At 46.3% G+C, this 18374-nt stretch overlaps 1 protein-coding gene across 1 annotated transcript; it reads left to right on the top strand.

The window, feature by feature from the left end:
• The first annotated feature begins 227 nt into the window (after nt 1-227).
• On the top strand, nt 228-16443 carry LOC147748897 (E-selectin-like). The gene is made up of 14 exons (XM_086964457.1): nt 228-353; nt 1272-1350; nt 1895-2281; nt 2961-3068; nt 4600-4785; nt 4893-5078; nt 5301-5486; nt 5783-5968; nt 7169-7354; nt 8114-8299; nt 8406-8516; nt 9516-9537; nt 9649-9721; nt 15250-16443. The coding sequence occupies exons 2-13, from the start codon at nt 1314-1316 to the stop codon at nt 9704-9706; spliced, it is 1839 nt and encodes a 612-aa protein (XP_086820583.1). The 5' UTR covers nt 228-353; nt 1272-1313; the 3' UTR covers nt 9707-9721; nt 15250-16443.
• The last annotated feature ends 1931 nt before the right edge of the window (nt 16444-18374 follow it).

Genomic DNA, 18374 nt, shown 5'->3' on the forward strand with positions numbered 1-18374 from the left:
TACATTAATCTCGACACTACCACATGCGAAAAAGAAAGTGTCAATATGTCATTGTGTAATTTGGCATCACGGAGAGTTCTGGGAATCTTTTTCTTGGGGAAATTCTCCTGTCTGCATCCTTCCATTGAATGCAGATCCGCTACTGAGTCATGGGAATTTCAAGGAAACCGAAGCCGGTTGTTCAGGATATAAAGGGGGCTGCTGGATTCAGCAGCAGGACAAAGCACAGGAGAGCCTAGCTGCGTGTGCAAGAGTTGACATCGGACCACAAAGGAGAGGAATAAAACGAAGCACAGCGCTACTCTTGCCCACATCTAAGAAGGAATCAAAGAGTTACCTCTTCCAAATTGCAGGTAAAGAGCCGCAGAGGGAAGACCCAAATGCTACCTTATGTGGACAGTGCTGGGAAGGGAAACACTTGATTTACAGTGCTTGGATGGCACAAACTCGATTGTTCTTATGTTAGTATTAATTACGAACACTAATATTAAGTAGGTTTGCAGGAGGGGCCAGGAAATTGATCACTTGTCAATTTCTACTGTACTGCACGTTTTGGTGCATCAGAACCTCGCTTGATCTTGTTGAGAATTTTGTATGTATGTTCCTGTGCTGTCATGAAAATACTCTTTTTTTATGTCTTATATTGGTATTTTTTGCCCCGCCCATTTTCCCCAATGTGTCCTGCTTCACACACTTGTAAGAGAGTGCTGTGGTCAATGATAGTGTTATTTTGGAAGTGCTGATACTATGTGATGTATTGCCTCTCAAGTCACAAAAGATCTCTCTGCTTGAGTTCTTTCAACAGGATGTGTCTACCTAGTATTTAATTTTATTTTAAATAACATTTATGTGAAAGAGGGTATGGTTTTAATTGGCTGTAGCTGTAGCCTTTTCAAGTAGGTTTTTTTAAGATACTTTACAAAGTAGACATTTCATCCAGGTAATCTGAGCTGGGGAAACTGGCCAAGTCGAATCAGCCTCTCTGGGAAGTGTGCAGGCTTTTGTGTGTTGACAGGTTCGAACCCAGCCTTTTGAAGTGAAACTCGAGTTAAATTCGGGTGGGTGATTAAGTATGTTAAGAGTCTTATAAGCGTCCTTTATGACAAATAACCACCAACTCCTTGTGAATGGTCATCTTTATAGATAGTCCAGCAAGTTTGGCTGGCCCATCGAGAATCATTGAATGCCTGGTATTGGTGTTCTGGCTGATGGGATAAAGTGCACTGTGATAACCTGTGGAGGGGACTGACACTACCTGTTTCCTCCTACAGCTGCTTGCCCTCAAGTCCAGACCTCAGCAGACCACCGGAAACATGATTGGCCTGTGGATCCTCTCCGTTATCAATTATGGTAAGCTATGAACTGCAGCGGATTCTGGCATTTTGAGTAAATACACAGTCTCACACATTTGCACATAGCATGAATTCTCCAGCATAGCTGTGCTATTTGACATTCCCTTGTAAAAAAAATGTACAAGTGGTATTCAGTGCGTTCCAACTAAAGGTGTGATGGTGAGATAGATTGTAGCTAAAACGTGTAGAAAAAAGGGGAAACTTTCGGGAACGAATCAGTTTCAGGCACAGATGCAATCGCAGTTATGAGTATACAATATGGTACTCATTGTCAACAACACAGTACCATTTTTCACGTGTACTGTATATATGTTGGTACACACATAAACAGGCACAAAGACAGACCAACACAGACAGACGTGCACGCACATGCACACACACACATGCACACACCCAAACACACACACCTTCTGCCTACACTCAGTTGAGTGTCAAGCTCAAAAGTAAGTTTAGGCAACAAGCCGAGTAGGGCGCCCAGCGCACAGAAGTGCCAAAAGGTCAAAATGAGCGCCCACTAACTAAAGATACCTGTAATGTTTCAGGACTTCTGATGCTCCCTGGAGTAGAGAGCTGGACCTATCACTACTCCAGCAACACCATGAACTATACGCAAGCTCGTCGCTGGTGCCGGGCCCATTATACCGACATGGTGGCCATCCAGAACCAGGCGGAGAACCAGCATCTCAACGAGCTCCTCCCATTTGCTGCCACTTACTACTGGATTGGCATCAGGAAGATCCAGGGCCAGTGGACCTGGGTTGGAACCAACAAGATCCTGACGGAGGAGGCAACCAACTGGGCCACCAATGAACCAAACAACAAAAGGAACAACGAGGACTGCGTGGAGATCTACATCAAGAGGCGCCAGGACCAGGGCAGCTGGAATGATGAATCCTGCCGGAAAAAGAAGGTGGCCTTATGCTACACAGGTAAAGCCACATATTTTCACTCGTTTCGTAGTTAATATATGTTTTTTTATATATTTGTCTTTCAAAATATATAATTCTGCATTTTAAATCACACCCGACTGTCAGTATGGTTTTGAATGTCAAAGATGCTCCATTACAGCACATTTGTTTTGTACAAAACAATATATATTGGCTTGGGTTTCATTAAATATAGAGCAACAATTCCAATTGGATTTACAGATTTGCCTTTTTTGAAAAGAAACACAGACATGAGATCCATTAAAAAAAGTATAATTCCAGAGTAAAAAAATTAATACAAATGTAATTGTTAGTTTTGACTTTAGCAATGAGAATGGTAATATTAATCACATATTTCCAATAAACAACCCAATTGTTGTATAATGTTCCTCCATTACCTATAATGTTACCTAAGTGTCCTTTAAGGAGTTTCCTGTGGCATTGGTAGTAATTGACAGGTTACCTCCGAGGTTGTTGACCTTATAAAGGCGCTTTGGCCACATCACCAGACGTCTAAATGTTTGTATAGCTCCTCTGGTATGCCACCCTCTGACTACCTACATTTGTTGTTCCTTGTGACACGGGTAGAGCCTACTTGAATAAGCGGGGAGAATTGCAATTGTTAAAAGCTGATAAAATGGATCAAAGCTAAACATTTAATGTCTGCTTGTTCTTTCTGCAGCCGCCTGTCACCCAGCCTCTTGTAACGGGAACGGGGAATGTGTGGAAACCATCAATAACTACACGTGCAAGTGCAACGAGGGCTTTTATGGCCCGGAATGTGAGCATGGTAAGATTGCTTCTGTTTGTCACTCTAAAGGGATCGAGGTTATCGGACCGGGCACAGAGAACCGCTCCAGAAATGTAACCAGGCGCCCTGTTATGGCCTCTTCTTTCTGTGCAGTCAGTTGTTTGCGGTAGTCGCGTATGTTCCCTGTCCTAAAGCAGTGATTAGTGTCCTGGTTGATTGTGTCTTTTATTTTACGATGATGCCCTACGTATTTTGCTTTAAAAATGAAGATGCCCTATGTCTATTAATGAGGATATGGTTGCGATGAATGCATGTCTTCTATCTTTCAAGGATGGCCTTTGTCCTATGTCTTGTAGCGATGGCTTGTGTCCTTTATCTTACACTGATGGCCTGTGTCCTATGTCTTGGAACAATGGATTGTGTCCTTTACCATACACTGGTGACCTGTGTCCTACGTCTTGTAGCGATGGCCTGTGTACTTTACCGTACTCTGGTGGCCTGTGTCCTACGTCTTGGAGTGGTGACCTGTGTCCTATGTCTTGTAGCGATGGCCTGTGTACTTTACCGTACACTGGTGGCCTGTGTCCTACGTTTTGTAGCGATGGCCTGTGTCCTATGGCTCACAGTGGTGCTCTGCGTCCTATGTCTTGTAGCGATGGTTTGTGTCCTTTATCTTACACTGGTGACCTGTGTCCTATGTTTTGTAGCGATGGCCTGTGTACTTTACCTGACACTGGTGACCTGTGGCCTATGTCTTGTAGAGATGGCCTGTGTACTTAACCTGACACTGGTGACCTGTGTCCTATGTCTTGTAGCAATGGCCTGTGTCCTTTATCTTACACTGGTGACCTGTGTCCTATGTCTTGTAGCGATGGCCTGTGTCCTATCTCTTGTAGCGATGGCTTGTGTCCTTTATCTTACACTGGGACCTGTGTCCTATGTCTTGTAGAGATGGCCTGTGTACTTAACCTGACACTGGTGACCTGTGTCCTATGTCTTGTAGCAATGGCCTGTGTCCTTTATCTTACACTGGTGACCTGTGTCCTATGTCTTGTAGCAATGGCCTGTGTCCTTTATCTTACACTGGTGACCTGTGTGCTATGTCTTGTAGCGATGGCCTGTGTCCTATGGCTCGCAGTGGTGCTCTGTGTCCTATGTCTTGTAGCGATGGCTTGTGTCCTTTATCTTACACTGGTGACCTGTGTCCTATGGCTTGTAGTGGTGACCTGTGTCCTATGTCTTGGAGTGGTGACCTGTGTCCTATGTCTTGTAGCGATGGCTTGTGTCCTTTATCTTACACTGGTGACCTGTGTCCTATGGCTTGGAGTGGTGACCTGTGTCCTATGTCTTGGAGTGGTGACCTGTGTCCTATGTCTTGTAGCGATGGCATGTGTACTTTACCTGACACTGGTGACCTGTGGCCTATGTCTTGGAGTGGTGACCTGTGTCCTACGTCTTGTAGCGATGGCCTGTGTCCTATGGCTCGCAGTGGTGCTCTGTGTCCTATGTCTAGTAGTGATGGCCTTTGTCCTCTATCTTGCACTGGTGACACGTGTCCTTTGTCTTGCAGTGGTGGCATGTGACCCCCTGGATGCCCCGGGGAACGGTTTATTAAACTGCACTCACCCGGTCTTAGAGTTCAGCTACATGACTTCCTGCCAGGTGTCCTGTGAGGAAGGCTATGCCCCGGATGGAATTGACACGGTGCGCTGCGCATCTTCCGGGCACTGGACGGCTGCTCTTCCGGAGTGTCAAGGTAAAGTCTGTTGATTTGAAGTCAGGCTCTTTTTCCGAGCCGCAGTTGGCTCTTGGAGATGCTTTGATCTGAACCGTGAACACCAATGCTGCTTTCTTCTACTTTAGCCGTGGCATGTGACGCCCTTGTGAATCCAGCCAATGGGGTAATGTCCTGCTCCCACCCGCTTGGGGACTTCAAGTACAACTCCACCTGCAACGTTGCCTGTGAGGATGGATTTGTTATGGAGGGATCAGACAAGCTGGTGTGTGAGGCGTCTGGAGAGTGGGATACAGACCACCCCCAGTGCAAAGGTAAATCATATTTCCTCGATGGCACGCTCTAATCCACAACAGACTTCTCGCTGGAAATCTTTTAACCGGGGTGGTTCGATCTGTCTCTCTGTTGTCCACACCCCGCTCCTTTCTCTCTATCCAAGGACTCTCCTCTTCTATCCACATCTTACGTCGGCAGCTGTGTTCATTCCGTGTTTGGTGGGCGCCATCCCTTTTAATGTTGCAATGATGTTTTTTTAGCTGTAAAGTGTGGTGAAATGAAGGAGGTTGAACACGGAACCGTGTCCTGTACCAGTCCACATGGCGATTTCTCCTACAAGTCGACCTGTGACTTCGCGTGCGCCGATGGGTTCGCACTGGACGGGCCCTCCAGCCTGCAGTGCACTGCACAGGGTCACTGGACAGGGGACGCTCCCAAGTGCCAAGGTAGGATACATTGTGTCAGCAGCCTGAAAATTCGCTTTGTAAACCCTCGTTGTTATAGTGTGCAATTTGATGTGTAAAAACACCTGTAGTAAAGTAGTATAATAACTCGTAGTTCAATTCTGAAATTCGCTTGTTTGATGTAGAGGAGCCACCAAGCATGGCCAGCTCCTTTCGAGCTGCCCTCATGTTTCCAGACGTTTCTGACTCTGCTCTCTAGAGAGCTTAGAAGCGCCTCTGCGCACTCTTCCTTTGGTGCGTGACTCATGCAGGGTTTGCATTGATTTCTGTCTTCTCAGCTGTAAGTTGTGGAGAGGTGGCCGGCTCTGAACACGGTTCCGTGGCCTGCACAGGGCCGCACGGAGACTTCGCCTACAGCTCGGTCTGTGACTTCGCGTGCGCCGAAGGTTACACATTGAGCGGGTCCTCGTCTCTGCAGTGCACAGATCAGGGCAAGTGGACGGGAGAGCCCCCCAAGTGCGAAGGTAAGAGTCTTCTGTTATGACAACCACGAAAATACAGTTATTCACTAAAAGTCGCAAGACAAAACCGAACTGCTAAAAAACACTGTCCAAAGAGCTTTTTTTTATTAACCAAGCCCTCGATGGTGTTTGGAGTGGTCATATCTAGTTTTCCAAACCTCAGAGTGTGCCAGCCACAGCACAATGAGATACCCGAAAACATGAACATATTCATGGGGGTTTAGGACGTTTTGGTACTGTCTCTGTGTGTGCCTTTAAAATGTGTCTTTTCCAAGCCCCTGCCTTGGAATCAAAGGGAGCCCTCAAATGCTGCTTCCATCTACCATGTCAGAGCTTTGGAAGGATATATGATTCTCCTCTTCTGGGATAAGATCTGGGTATAACACGCCAGCACCTATACACAAGTGCCCCCCACCCCATCGTGTCGGCTGGCATCAGTTCTGTTTTATGCATGTGTGACTCAGAGTTGAAGTCTCTGCTACTGGTTATTTGTACTTGTGAACTGTTCCTAACGAGGAACCAGTTGTTGGCGTTTCTATATGTTGATGGAATAATTCTTATGCAATGTTTATCTATAATCGATGTCTTTGAATCGGGTTAGGGTGTCAATAATATAAACTCAGAACAAAGTGAATGTATTGTTGTGATAAAACATGATGATAGACGTATATTATCCATTTTCTGTATGAATATGAATACTAAATCTGAGATTAGGTATTCAAAGAACCTGGATTTGAAGAATGATGTTGGGGTGCCTCCTCCATTAAGATTTTTTAGTTGTTCATACTTCTGATGATAGCGGGCAGCTATCACACTGGGATGCACCCTTTCGCTGGACAGAGTACCCTATTACTTTCCAAGTTTAAATGAAAATAATGGTGTTTACAGCAACGGTTTAACAATAAAACTGTGGAAAAATTGTTTAAAAACATATCATCCTAGAGTCTCCAATATGTATATCATTCATCCTTGCCACAAAAATCCAGGGTAGCCAGGTGCCGATGCTGCTCCACACATAGTCACACAACTGTAGCTGCGCCCTCGCACAGTGTAGACCTCCTAACATATGTGGGTTAATTCCCTCTTACCATCATGCCGCCATTTTGAAAAATGAGGCCGTCTTAAAGTTTGCTGAATGGGTATAAGAGCGAGAGTTCATTAGCCTTTGGCTGACCCTCCTGTGGCGCTCTGTTTCCTTTCCAGCTTTAACCTGTGCGGCTCTGAAAAGGCCTGAGCATGGCGGGATGAGATGCATCAGTGCCGGCGGCGAGTTTGCTTTTGACTCCAGCTGCTCCTTCCACTGCGAGGAGGGATTTGAATTAATAGGAGAGCCAAGCCTTAGATGCTCGTCTTCAGGACTGTGGACAGAGAAGGCACCGACCTGCCAAGGTATGGAAGGATCTTTGAGCGTTAGAAGAGCAACATGTATTCTATGCCATGCAAGCATGTAAGAAATGCACGAGAGCGAATAATTGCCCTCAACTGTACAGCACTATCCCCCAAGAGGTACATTTATTATGCAGGAAAGGGTTCATTAGATACATGATATCTTCATCATTTCCAGGAGTGTAACATGGGAGCATGCAGATTGAGAGACGTTCGTCCTTGAGAGCTTGGGTACCATGAGAGCCAGATTCAATGTGAGAGTAGTTAAAGACCTACCTTCTAAATTTGGGAGAAGAGACTTTGATTCTCTTCTTAACTTTTAGGCTTAAAATCAATTTTCTTGAACCTCTGCAACTCACTTTATTTGCCTTTACCTCATTTCTTAAAAAATACACACGCACACGTGTCAGTAATCATTCCTATATATTTTGGGAAAAAACGGGGCGATATTTCACGGCTTGAAAGAGCCCAAAGGTGATTCAGTATTCACCTGTTCATCTTTGTCGCATGAATATAATTATGGAACACTGTCACCCTTTCACCCATTCATGTCTGGAAGAGATTCTGGTAACCATATCTCAGCCTTTCATTGTAGTGAGGCAGAGGATATATTGACCAATTGGAAGTTGTCACAATGTAATAAATGTTTTCTTTTTTGCAAATTCATTGATAGTGTTGTGCAACTGCTTTGTGAGAAGGTGGCAGATGTCGGAAGTGTGCTTGTGTGATGTTAGTAACTGGTTCGTGTCTTCTCCACGACAGCTGCACAGTGTGAGATCCTGGCAGAGCCGCACGACGGGGTCATGAACTGCTCCCGCCCCTTTGGTGACTTTCAGTACAAGACAGTATGCAAGTATGAATGCACCAATGGGAAGACGTTAGAGGGCTTCAGCACTCTGGAATGCAGTGCTTCCGGGAACTGGACCGCGTCACCTCCGCAGTGCAGAGGTACGATATGTCACCCAGTCGGCAGCTTGTGTAGCTTTTCATGCTCACTGTTAACTATCAACGAAATGCAGGCCGTGCCATCTCACAGTGCACACTTCTCTTCCAGAAGCCGAGGATCCAGACGTTTATGTAGCGGTTGGAATAGCAGCAACTGGGGCGTCCCTGCTGTCCATGGCATCCCTCGTCATTTTTCTCATTAAGCGGCTGCGGAAGACAGGTGAGGCGTGTTATTGAGCTATGTCGAGTGCTGGGTTTTAGTCAGAATCTTATTGTCTCTTTATGGTATTCAGATCAGTTCATGCTTCAACAGAAAAGCCGATGTTCATATTAATGCCCCCAAATACATGCGTCCTAACCGATATTATAAATTAGGTAACATTCCATTTTAAAACAAATATGGGCCAATAACACTTGAGATTAGGAACACATAAACCCCCATTCACACTTGTATTACTATAAAGCAAAAATCAAATCCAAAATTATTTTCATGTAGATTAAGAGCCTTATCACGAGCCATATTCCCCCCCCCCCCCCCCCCCCACACCACCACCATCACCCCAGGTAATTGCGACTGGGGCATCAGCTACTATGGTTGTGGTTATTAGTGGGGGAATCGGTGATTCTGGTACTAATGACCCTGTTTATATTCCACCACTCCCTGGCATTTCACCCATAGAGTCTCCGAGTGAAACGCACACAATCTGCAGATTTACAGCGGGTTCCCTGAGCCAGATCCCAGTCCAGATGGGCCAGTGCCTCCCATTACTAGGATCCCTGTCAGAATCACTCAGGGACTTGGGATAGGCCACTCACTGGAAGCACTAACTGTTTCCCGGCTCGGGCATCCCAGAGTGTGTGTGTGTGTGTGTGTGTGTGTGTGTGTGTGTGTGTGTGTGTATGTGTGTATGTGTGTGTATGTATGTATGTATGTATGTATGTATGTATGTATGTATGTATGTGTATGTATGTATGTATATATATGTAAAGAGAGAGAGAGAGAGAGAGTCTCTCTCTCACACATGGCCCATTCGGAGACATTGAAGATGGTTTTATTTTTGACATTAGCATCATATCTGGAGCTGGTTTTATGGAATCCGTGAACAGACTAATAGCTAGTTTCAAGTTTTGTACAAATAGTAAATTGTGACAGTTTGATGATAATTGTAGGTATTTGATAGACAATGGCTAACTTTTCATCTTTTTGTTCTGTTAACAGCAAAGAAGTTTCGTCCCTCAAGGTAAGCTCAGAGCCGTTCTGCTGAATAAAGCACTTCTTCATTTTACTTTTCGACGTCCTTAGTTTTTAAAACCAGGAGTTGTAAGTGTTGTTATTTTTTTGTGTATTTTAGTAGCTGCCAGAGTCTTGAATCTTCCGGGGTTTATCAAAGCACCGTGGAGCAAGTCTGAGAGCTGAGTGATGAGGTAAGCAATGTTAGGTTTAGCCATTATTGGTAGAGTTATTTATGTGTCTGCTTCCAACGGTTTACTGACAGAGCAACAGCATAATCAGTGAATATGAGAGGGGACAGCGGCATTGCATTGTGGGTGAGAGCAAGATCTGCTCTGCCTAGAATGCTCTGATAATCCCAGAATCTTCCTCAGTATGATGGGAATGGGGTCTAACATAAGTGGAAAAAACAAAAAAAAAGGCAATGACAAATGATAGTGGAGGCAAGTTGTGAAACTTAAGTCAGGGTCAAACTGGAGACGGGCGGTCCCGTCATACAGAGGGACCGTCCGCCATAAGGGAGGGGGTCCTGTGCCAGCTATTAGGATGCGCCCGCCACAGTGGCGGGCGCATCCTGCCTCCTTAACATTGTGGCGGGCGGTGCACTCAGCACCACCCGCAACAATGTTAGGAAGGCATGTTGTGCACTTCCATGCGCAATATGGCAGGTACCGCGCGGTGCCTGCCATGTTGTGCATGTAACTGCAGGGGGGGTACCATAGGTACCCCCTATGTGCACCCCCCGGAGTCCTTGGGGGCCCGCAACGGGCCCCCAAAGCAGACTCCGCATGCCTTTCCATGGCAGCAATGCCGCCACGGAAAGGCATTCAAAACAGCACATTGCAATATGGCTGGCAGTGTCACAGACCCCACCACCATATTGCAGCCTTTTCCGCCCAGTCGCAAGGTGACCAGGGCAGAAATGCGGCGGACAGTCTTTCCGCCCACCGCGGACCCCCCTGGCATAATAATATGGCTGGGGGTCTTTCTTAGAGGGATCGCCGGCGGATTTCCCCCGCCGGGCCGGCGGTGACCACTGCCGGCCCGGCGGGGGCAATCCTCCCGCCATCCTAATGGGCCCCTAAGTGCTCACTTATTCCTCTTTAGGTTCAGTGAAAAGACCATACCTTTTTATTCTGTTATTTTTGGTCAGAACAACTGAGCTCTCATGAAAATGGGATCAGCTTAAAGCTGCAGTTGTAAGGTGGTTTAAGCAACTTTGGGAAACATCACCTATACCTCTGTGTATGGATGGATCACTGTATATTTGTTTCATTGATCTTAGTAGGGCCTTCGATTTATCTGAAAATGTTTAGACAAAAAGGAGGGCCCCCAATGAGATTATTCTATGCTTAGCCCATTTATAAAAAACATTTAGAGGCACAAGTTAGATTCGGAACATGGGTGAAGCTTTTAAAACAAGGAGAGCGGTTTGACAGGGGTGTGCATTGGGTCCCTTCCTTTTCTCTTTATACATTAATGATGTGGAAGAAACACTCCAAACAGTGGGTACAAATAACCCCAAGATTGGTAGGCAGCAGGTCTTGATACTTCTGGATACCGATGATGTGTTTGTTTTAGCGCGGACCCTAAAAAGCCTGCAACTTTTAATAAATTCTTTTACAGATTTTAAGGGAAAGAGTAGTATGAAAATCAACATTGCTAAACCCTATACAATGAGTTGGAGTCAAGCAGGAGGGAAACAGCAGATCTTTTTTTAAGAAAGGCAGTAAGTTACAACATACCACCACTTTCAGCTACCTGGGGATCTAGTTTACATCTATACTGGACTGGCAGCGGAGTATGGCGCAGTGAGCTGGGCTATAGGGAAGAAAATTGTTTTCCAAAGACTAAAATTACCTTTTTAAGGAGGCTGCTGCTGTCAGTACCCCGCTCTACCCCGGCTTTATTGGGCATTGGGAGTTAGGTGTTCATTTCCTCTTGGATATCCTTGAACCTAAAGCCCTACTATTGTGGCAATCAGTTTGATCCAAACAAGGTTAACCAAGTTCAATTTTAAGGACTGTATGGGCCTAGATATGATAATTAGAATTTTGTTCTAAGGAACATGAAACAGGCTCTGTCGGGCTTGGACCAAGCGGAGAGGGATTTGAGGTCTCATTCAGAGGATACCTTAAGGTATTAAAAAAAAGAAATTACAGAGCGTGTGGTGGAGGCCTGCCATGGGAAGAGGGAACAGGTAGGCCTTCCTAAGGATATAGTGGGGTGGTACATAGTATGGAATGTGCAGCCAAGATGTACACTGTACAATAAGATAGTCAACAATGCACAGCACAGGTATCTTTTAATTTGCTTACACCTTCTAATTTTCCATTATTTGACTGCATTCCTAACAAGTATTTACAATGCAACGGTCCGCCTTTGCAAAAGTTAGAGCTTTTTCAATGACAACATTTTTATTTATGTGTTGGTTTTGAAAACAGATAAATAAATGGCATTGTCATTTACAATGCCAATAGCTTAATCTCTCACAAATGCGAGACCTATTGCATTTGCACACACACACACACAGAGCCCCACACACACAGAGCACCCCCCACACACACAAAGCACCCCCCCACACACACAGAGCCCCCCCACACACACAGAGCCCCCCACACATACACTCAGAGCACCACACATACACACACAGAGCACCACACACACAGAGCACCACACACACACAAACAGAGCCCCCCCACACACACAGAGCCCCACACACACAGCACAACACACACAGAGCCCCCCCCACACACAGAGCCCCCCCCACACACAGAGCCCCCCCACACACACAGAGCCCCACCACACACACACAGCCCCACACACACACAGAGCCCCACACACACAGAGCCCCACACATACACAGAGCCCCCCCACACATACACAGACCCCCACACACACAGAGCCCCACACACACAGAAAACAACTCCAAGCTTTCTTGCACCCCCACTGCCCAAGGAAACTCGGGAGCATTTCAGAGTGGACAAAAGCTGGAAATATTTTGCTGCTCGCCACCTATCATAGCAATGGTTCCACTGCCGCCAACCCAAGGGGGTTTGATGACAATGCCTGCCTCTACAAGATTGTGGTAGCCCATGTGCGAGCAGCAACGTGTACACGTAAGCAGCTGCATTTCTATTTGTAGCTGAAATAACTTGCTGCAGAGGGAGTAGGACCAATGTATTCGGAGACTGGAGCAACTCATTGTGGACCAGTGCCAGTGCTGGGAAACAGTGGGAGGTGAACGGCCCGCTATTTGCTGACTGCCCGTCCCCACTGGGTAGAGAGGGGGCTGTGGTGCATGCGGTCGGCGCTCCTGGTTGGCTATGCCACTCGCTAGTATCCAATACGTGTGAAATACCAAGCAACCTCGCTGCCCCCCCACCAAGCAACCACCTGGGCTGCAGTGATTGCGGAGGATCGGCATAGTGATGCTCGCTAGCCCCCCTCCCCTGAAAACAGGCCCACGTGCCAGGGTCCCTGCCGTGGTAAGCAGCATTGGCCCTCGCTCCGGCTGAGCAGGAAACCCTGCAGGCAGTGAAGCGAGCGTGATGACTGACATTCGGCCATCCCCCGATGCTGATAACCCCCACCGAGCAGCTGCGGGGCCGGATCCCAGCCCACAAGTCAGGGTCCCCTGCCATTGCAAACAGTGCCGACTGCACACAATGTGGGGAGTGGGGAGACACGAGACTCACCGCTCCCCCACTCCACAACACACCCGGTGAGCCTGGCTCCACTATAATATCGGGGGTCGGCTGCCATTCACCATTGCATTAACTGAGGGGGCTCGCCTGCTCGCAGCCAACAGCTGGGTCCCCAGGGCAACGCGACTACCCGCCCCCCACCCCACCACACATCGGGTGTCCAACAAGCCCACTGGCCTGGCTCCGATACGAATACCCCGACTCCCGGCGCTGCTGCCGGGGTAGGATGTTCTCTCCCCCCATGCGCCAAACAATCACACCTGATGCTACGTGGTGCATTGTGGGCGGGGCCCACTACCTCGCGTGTGAGGTGGCCGTGCTGGGGAAAATATTACCTCGCATGGCCCGGTAACAGCGTGGCTGGCATGGTGGTACAACGGAGGTGAGAGTCACGCGGATCTCTATCCCCACCCCTCCAGGCCCACTGGTGGCAGGCTACTGGAGGTGGAGGGGATGCGAGCACATCGCGCTACTCCCCCACCGCGTGTAAAGTGCTCCTGCTCCAAGCCGCTCGGAGCCAGGCTACTCTCACTGCCCTTCTCGCCCCCGGCTCAGGTCCTGTCCTGAGCCGTGCGGCAGCCTCGGGGCCTTTACCGTGTGGGCAGAGACCCCATACCCCCTATAAGGCAAGCACTGCCGGCTAGGGACCAGCCTCACCCCCCCCTAAACCATAGGGGGAGAGCCTCTAACTCCACCACCCTCGACGCTGAGGGCTGCTAAAAAACTCCCTCCACCCTGGGCCACAGCCGTAGCCGGGCCATCCAGCCCTGGGTACTACCTCAGATCGGGGAGACCGGGCGGGGTACAGAGGGAGGTTAGCACTCACCGCGCTGTAGATGCAACAGCTCAGGGGACACGTTCAAAATGGTGTCAGGGGTTTCAGAAAGGAGGCAGCATCGCAGCACCGGCGGCCACAGCTGGGGGAGGGAGGCTTTTCCTGGCGTCGCATCTGGACTGCGGCAGGCATGACGCTTGTTTTCTTTAAGCCCCGTCTTTTTCAGACTGGGGGGCATGTTTTTGACTGTTGTTTACAGCCTAGAAAGAAAGTCAAAAACACGCACCCCAATCCGAAAAGGACGGGGCTTAGATTCAAAGAAGAACGTCACTGGGATCTCTTCTCCAATGGCTGGCCACCGTTTAGGAGGCCAGCCATTGGATAAGAGGGGTGGGGCTTAACCTCGCTACTCCAAGTCATTAAATCTCACCAGCGAGACTGCGCATGTGCGCAGCCTATGCTAGTCGAGACCTAAAAATTAGAGCTGGGAAAAATTACCAGAAAAGTCCTTGTGAGATCTGATTGGAACAGTCCACTCAGCACATAGAACTTTTCTGTAAATGTTACGTGATCTCTGGAAAATCTCTTCTTAAACTATTATTTTGTACAAGAGAGAATTATTTTACACCAAGTGGCTTTTAAATTTCCGTCTGAACTAGGGGACACAAGACTATGCTGTAGGGTTGCCCTGTTTCTTTCCAGAGTAATCCACATTAGAACTTTCTTAGATGTTTCAGGAAACCTGAAAGCTTGATATGGGTTAATGTGCAAAATTCTAATTCCTTGTTTTGTTATCTTGGTGATGCCATTAGAGCTTCATGGTTAAATGTAAACCGGCCCGTAGAACTCAATTTTAACCATATGGTTATAATTTGCTTTGATGTATTTATGCATGACGTTTTTATTTAATTCTGTTTTATTTTAACTGTCTTGGCACCATGTGAGTTTTGTTTTTAAGAGACTCATGTTTTTAATTACACTGTAATAAAATATTGTCCTATTTTGTGCTATTATGGCCCAGACAATTTGCGCTGAATAAAACTTTTTTGATTGACTGACCTCTGAATATATGTGGGAGTGCTTGCCCTATTGACTCTCCATCCACTGTGGAAGACAATAATAGAGGCTACATGAGGCCTCAAGTCATGGGCATCAAATATGCGTTGAACTGGCAAAAGCAGCCTTGTATGAAGAGGATTACATTTTATCATTTTTAAATATTTCAATATTGCATTCACAGGGGTGGAAAAAGGACCAGGAGTGTTTATTGGTGTCTCAGCAGTCTCAGAAACATGGGGATCAGCAGAGAACACAACATGCTGCTCACGGAGGCATCTTCACATATATGGTCAAGACCAGTGAATCTCAATATCACAATGAATATCAACGTGGGACATGGTACGAAACGTTGTAACACAATCACAGATGGAACTCCATCATAAAAGTAAACTGCTAAAATAGCACAACCTTAACCACTTGTTCTTCAGCTACACCATTAGGCTTTCCCCGAAGCCTGCAGAGCTTGGTAGAAGCGTAGTGTAGTTTCAGACTATCAGTTAAATATTTTATGAACGGTCAGATAATTATCCTTCTCAGGTGACCAACAGAAGAATAAGATGGACACTGCACTAAAGACAGAGTTCTGTCTTCCTTTCACACATGCCTGTGCTTTTCATCTGGTGAGAGTTTGAACTACGACCAAATATTTCTGTAAATTGGAGCTGAAATGGAATGAGCTTTGAGTGGAGTTTGTGCTCACACCACACAAATGAGTGTCTGGTTTTGAGGACATAAACAAGGTGCATCTAAAGGTTGCATCATGAACATTTGATGGTGGAACATGGACTGATTTGTGCACGGGATTTTTGGCAGATGCAATTTATGACATTTGCGCATACGCCTCCCACTTTGTGCTTTTGCATGTCTGAGGACCTTTACTCGACCATCAATCCAACTGTAAGGCATCAGATTATTTTCATAACTCAACTATTTTAAGATATTGACCACAACAGTTCTTGAAGCACTGTTTGATCTGGTAGAATAATGTATTTCATTGGATGAAAAATAACCCACATTAGTGACAGAAAAAATGCAAATATTTTGCTGAGAGTAAGCAATGGAATTTTTTTTCGAAGAGTCAACATTAATTTATCCCTATGGGATTTGGTCTCAAAATAGATTTATATTGTTAAAGGTACTGCATTAGGCTCATGTAAATGGTGCTTTGAAATTGACGGACTACATATCTAAATACATGGTGAAACTGTAAAAATAATGATGTTTATTGTACTATTTATATGTATATATTATATATATATATGTTTTATGCATTTAATTTATTAAAATATTTCTTTAAGTTATAAATACTTTATATATATTGTGTATGTAGCAAAGATGATCTTATGTTTCTTTCAGTAATAAACATTAATATTTAAAGTGCTGGTTGAAGTATTTTTCTGGACAAAATTAAAACGAAAACATGTAAAATAAAAAATCCATTCATTTAATTAATAATAAAAGGGCAATATATATTACTACACATCCATTAAATCCTGTGCAAAACATGTAGGACACTTTCAATGTACAATCAAAGATAGCAACAACATATTTTGCCAATAAAAAGACTACAAACTATAAGACTGCCAGGATCTTAATCTTACATAAATATTTCCCTTCTTCAGTGTTCACCCAAAATTAGAGCCTTATTATGACTTTCACACTTCTCCTACAGCATCACCACCGCTCCGTCTGCAGGAGGATCGCCAAGACCACGGTGCGCCCGCCCGCCAGATTCAGAGTTGATTCCAGGTCAGGCAGGTGGTGCTGCGGCAGTCCCACGGTGGCAGATGGTTAAGGTTCACAGGAGAGCCCTAACAGCAGACTGCCGCCTTGACAGTGTCTGCAGCACGGTGTGGCATGCACCATGTCGAGCAGACCATAGAGTGCAGGAATCGGGGGGTAATCCAGGGGGCACAACATGTGCCACCCTGCATGCACCCCAAGGCCCAGTAGAGGCAAGGGACCCTGTTAGGGTTCTCTTAGTTGTCTCTCTGCTACCCTTTTCATGTGGGCGCCATGAAATGGGCAGTCAACTAGCAACTCATAATATGCTTGGTGATCCAGCATATTACTGCTCCTGACCGCTGCTCCACCACCGCAGGATACTAGATCCAAGCAGAGGCGGTGGTCTTGTGGTGGTCTGACCGCCACACGCAGAATACTCTGGCTGAGCCAAAAGTGTGGCGGTGGTCAGACCTTCACCACAAGTACAGAGGTCATGTGTACTGCCAAACTCGCAATAAGTCCCTTAATGTCTAAATCCACAAATACAACTTCACATATACTTTAGAATTCATTTCACATGCTTTTTAAACTCTGTTGGTAGCATATTTAGAGGCTATAATATGGGATAAGGTGCAGATCGAAACGTTTGCCAGGAGACATTTATGTAAGGTCGAGATCTTGGAATACTGTGTTTTGGCAAATCGTTTTTGCAGTATTGTTTTCACGTGCTACCATAGTACACAATGACATTATGTAGGAAAAAAGGATCTGCTTCTTGTGGTTACCCCTACTTTTTGCATCAGGTACTACTGTTTTTGACTAGTCTGGCTGGAATCCTGCTAACCAGGACCCCAGTCTATCTGCTTTCTTCCTAAACTGTTATGTTATGTACTTAGGTACACTCCAGATTGGATACTGGGGTACCCTTGTAAGTCCCTAGTATATGGTACCCATGTACCCAGGGCATACGTACCCCAGAGGCCTACCCTGGGCTGAAGCATGTATTATGCCACACATGAGAGGCCATGCAAAATGGAACTACAGGCCTGCCATTGCAGCCTGTGTAAGTTGGTACATGAACCACTTACTTAGGGTATAGGTTTTACTATATCTAAGGGTCACTACACTTAAAACCTATAAGTCACCCCTATAGCAGGCCTTGACAAACCTGTAGGCAGGTGGTTGGTTCTCAGTGAGAGGGTGCCACTGCATAAGCAGGACACCCCTGCAGCCTACAGAGTCCATTCTCCTGGGTTGTTAGTGCTGCTGCCATTTACGACACATAAATTGGCATTATGCGACTTCATAATGACCAACTCTAAAACGGCTGAAAGTAACCCTATTGTGTTTAGTGTCAAACATTGTGGAATCATACCCCCACACCGGTAACTAGAGTCGGTGGTATGATTCCATCCCTCAGAAAGGAGCTTTGTGAGGTCCCAGGTGTTCCTGGTACCAGCCTTCTAGTCCTGGGCAGCCCAAAATGGTTGCTGCTGACCAGAGACACATTTCTGCCCTCTTGCTGCTGAGCCAAGCTCGAGCAGGGGAAGGCAGAACAATAGGCATCCTGTCACAAGGAGG

Source organism: Lissotriton vulgaris, chromosome 1_1, assembly GCF_964263255.1.
Source record: "Lissotriton vulgaris chromosome 1_1, aLisVul1.2, whole genome shotgun sequence".
NCBI lineage: Eukaryota > Metazoa > Chordata > Amphibia > Caudata > Salamandridae > Lissotriton > Lissotriton vulgaris.

Coding starts and splice junctions, on each gene's coding strand:
- LOC147748897 (XM_086964457.1), top strand. CDS start 1,314: ATGATTGGCCTGTGGATCCTCTCCGTTATCAATTATG. Junction 3,069..4,599: donor TGGCCCGGAATGTGAGCATG/GTAAGATTGCTT, acceptor TTTGTCTTGCAG/TGGTGGCATGTGACCCCCTG. Junction 8,300..8,405: donor GTCACCTCCGCAGTGCAGAG/GTACGATATGTC, acceptor CTTCTCTTCCAG/AAGCCGAGGATCCAGACGTT.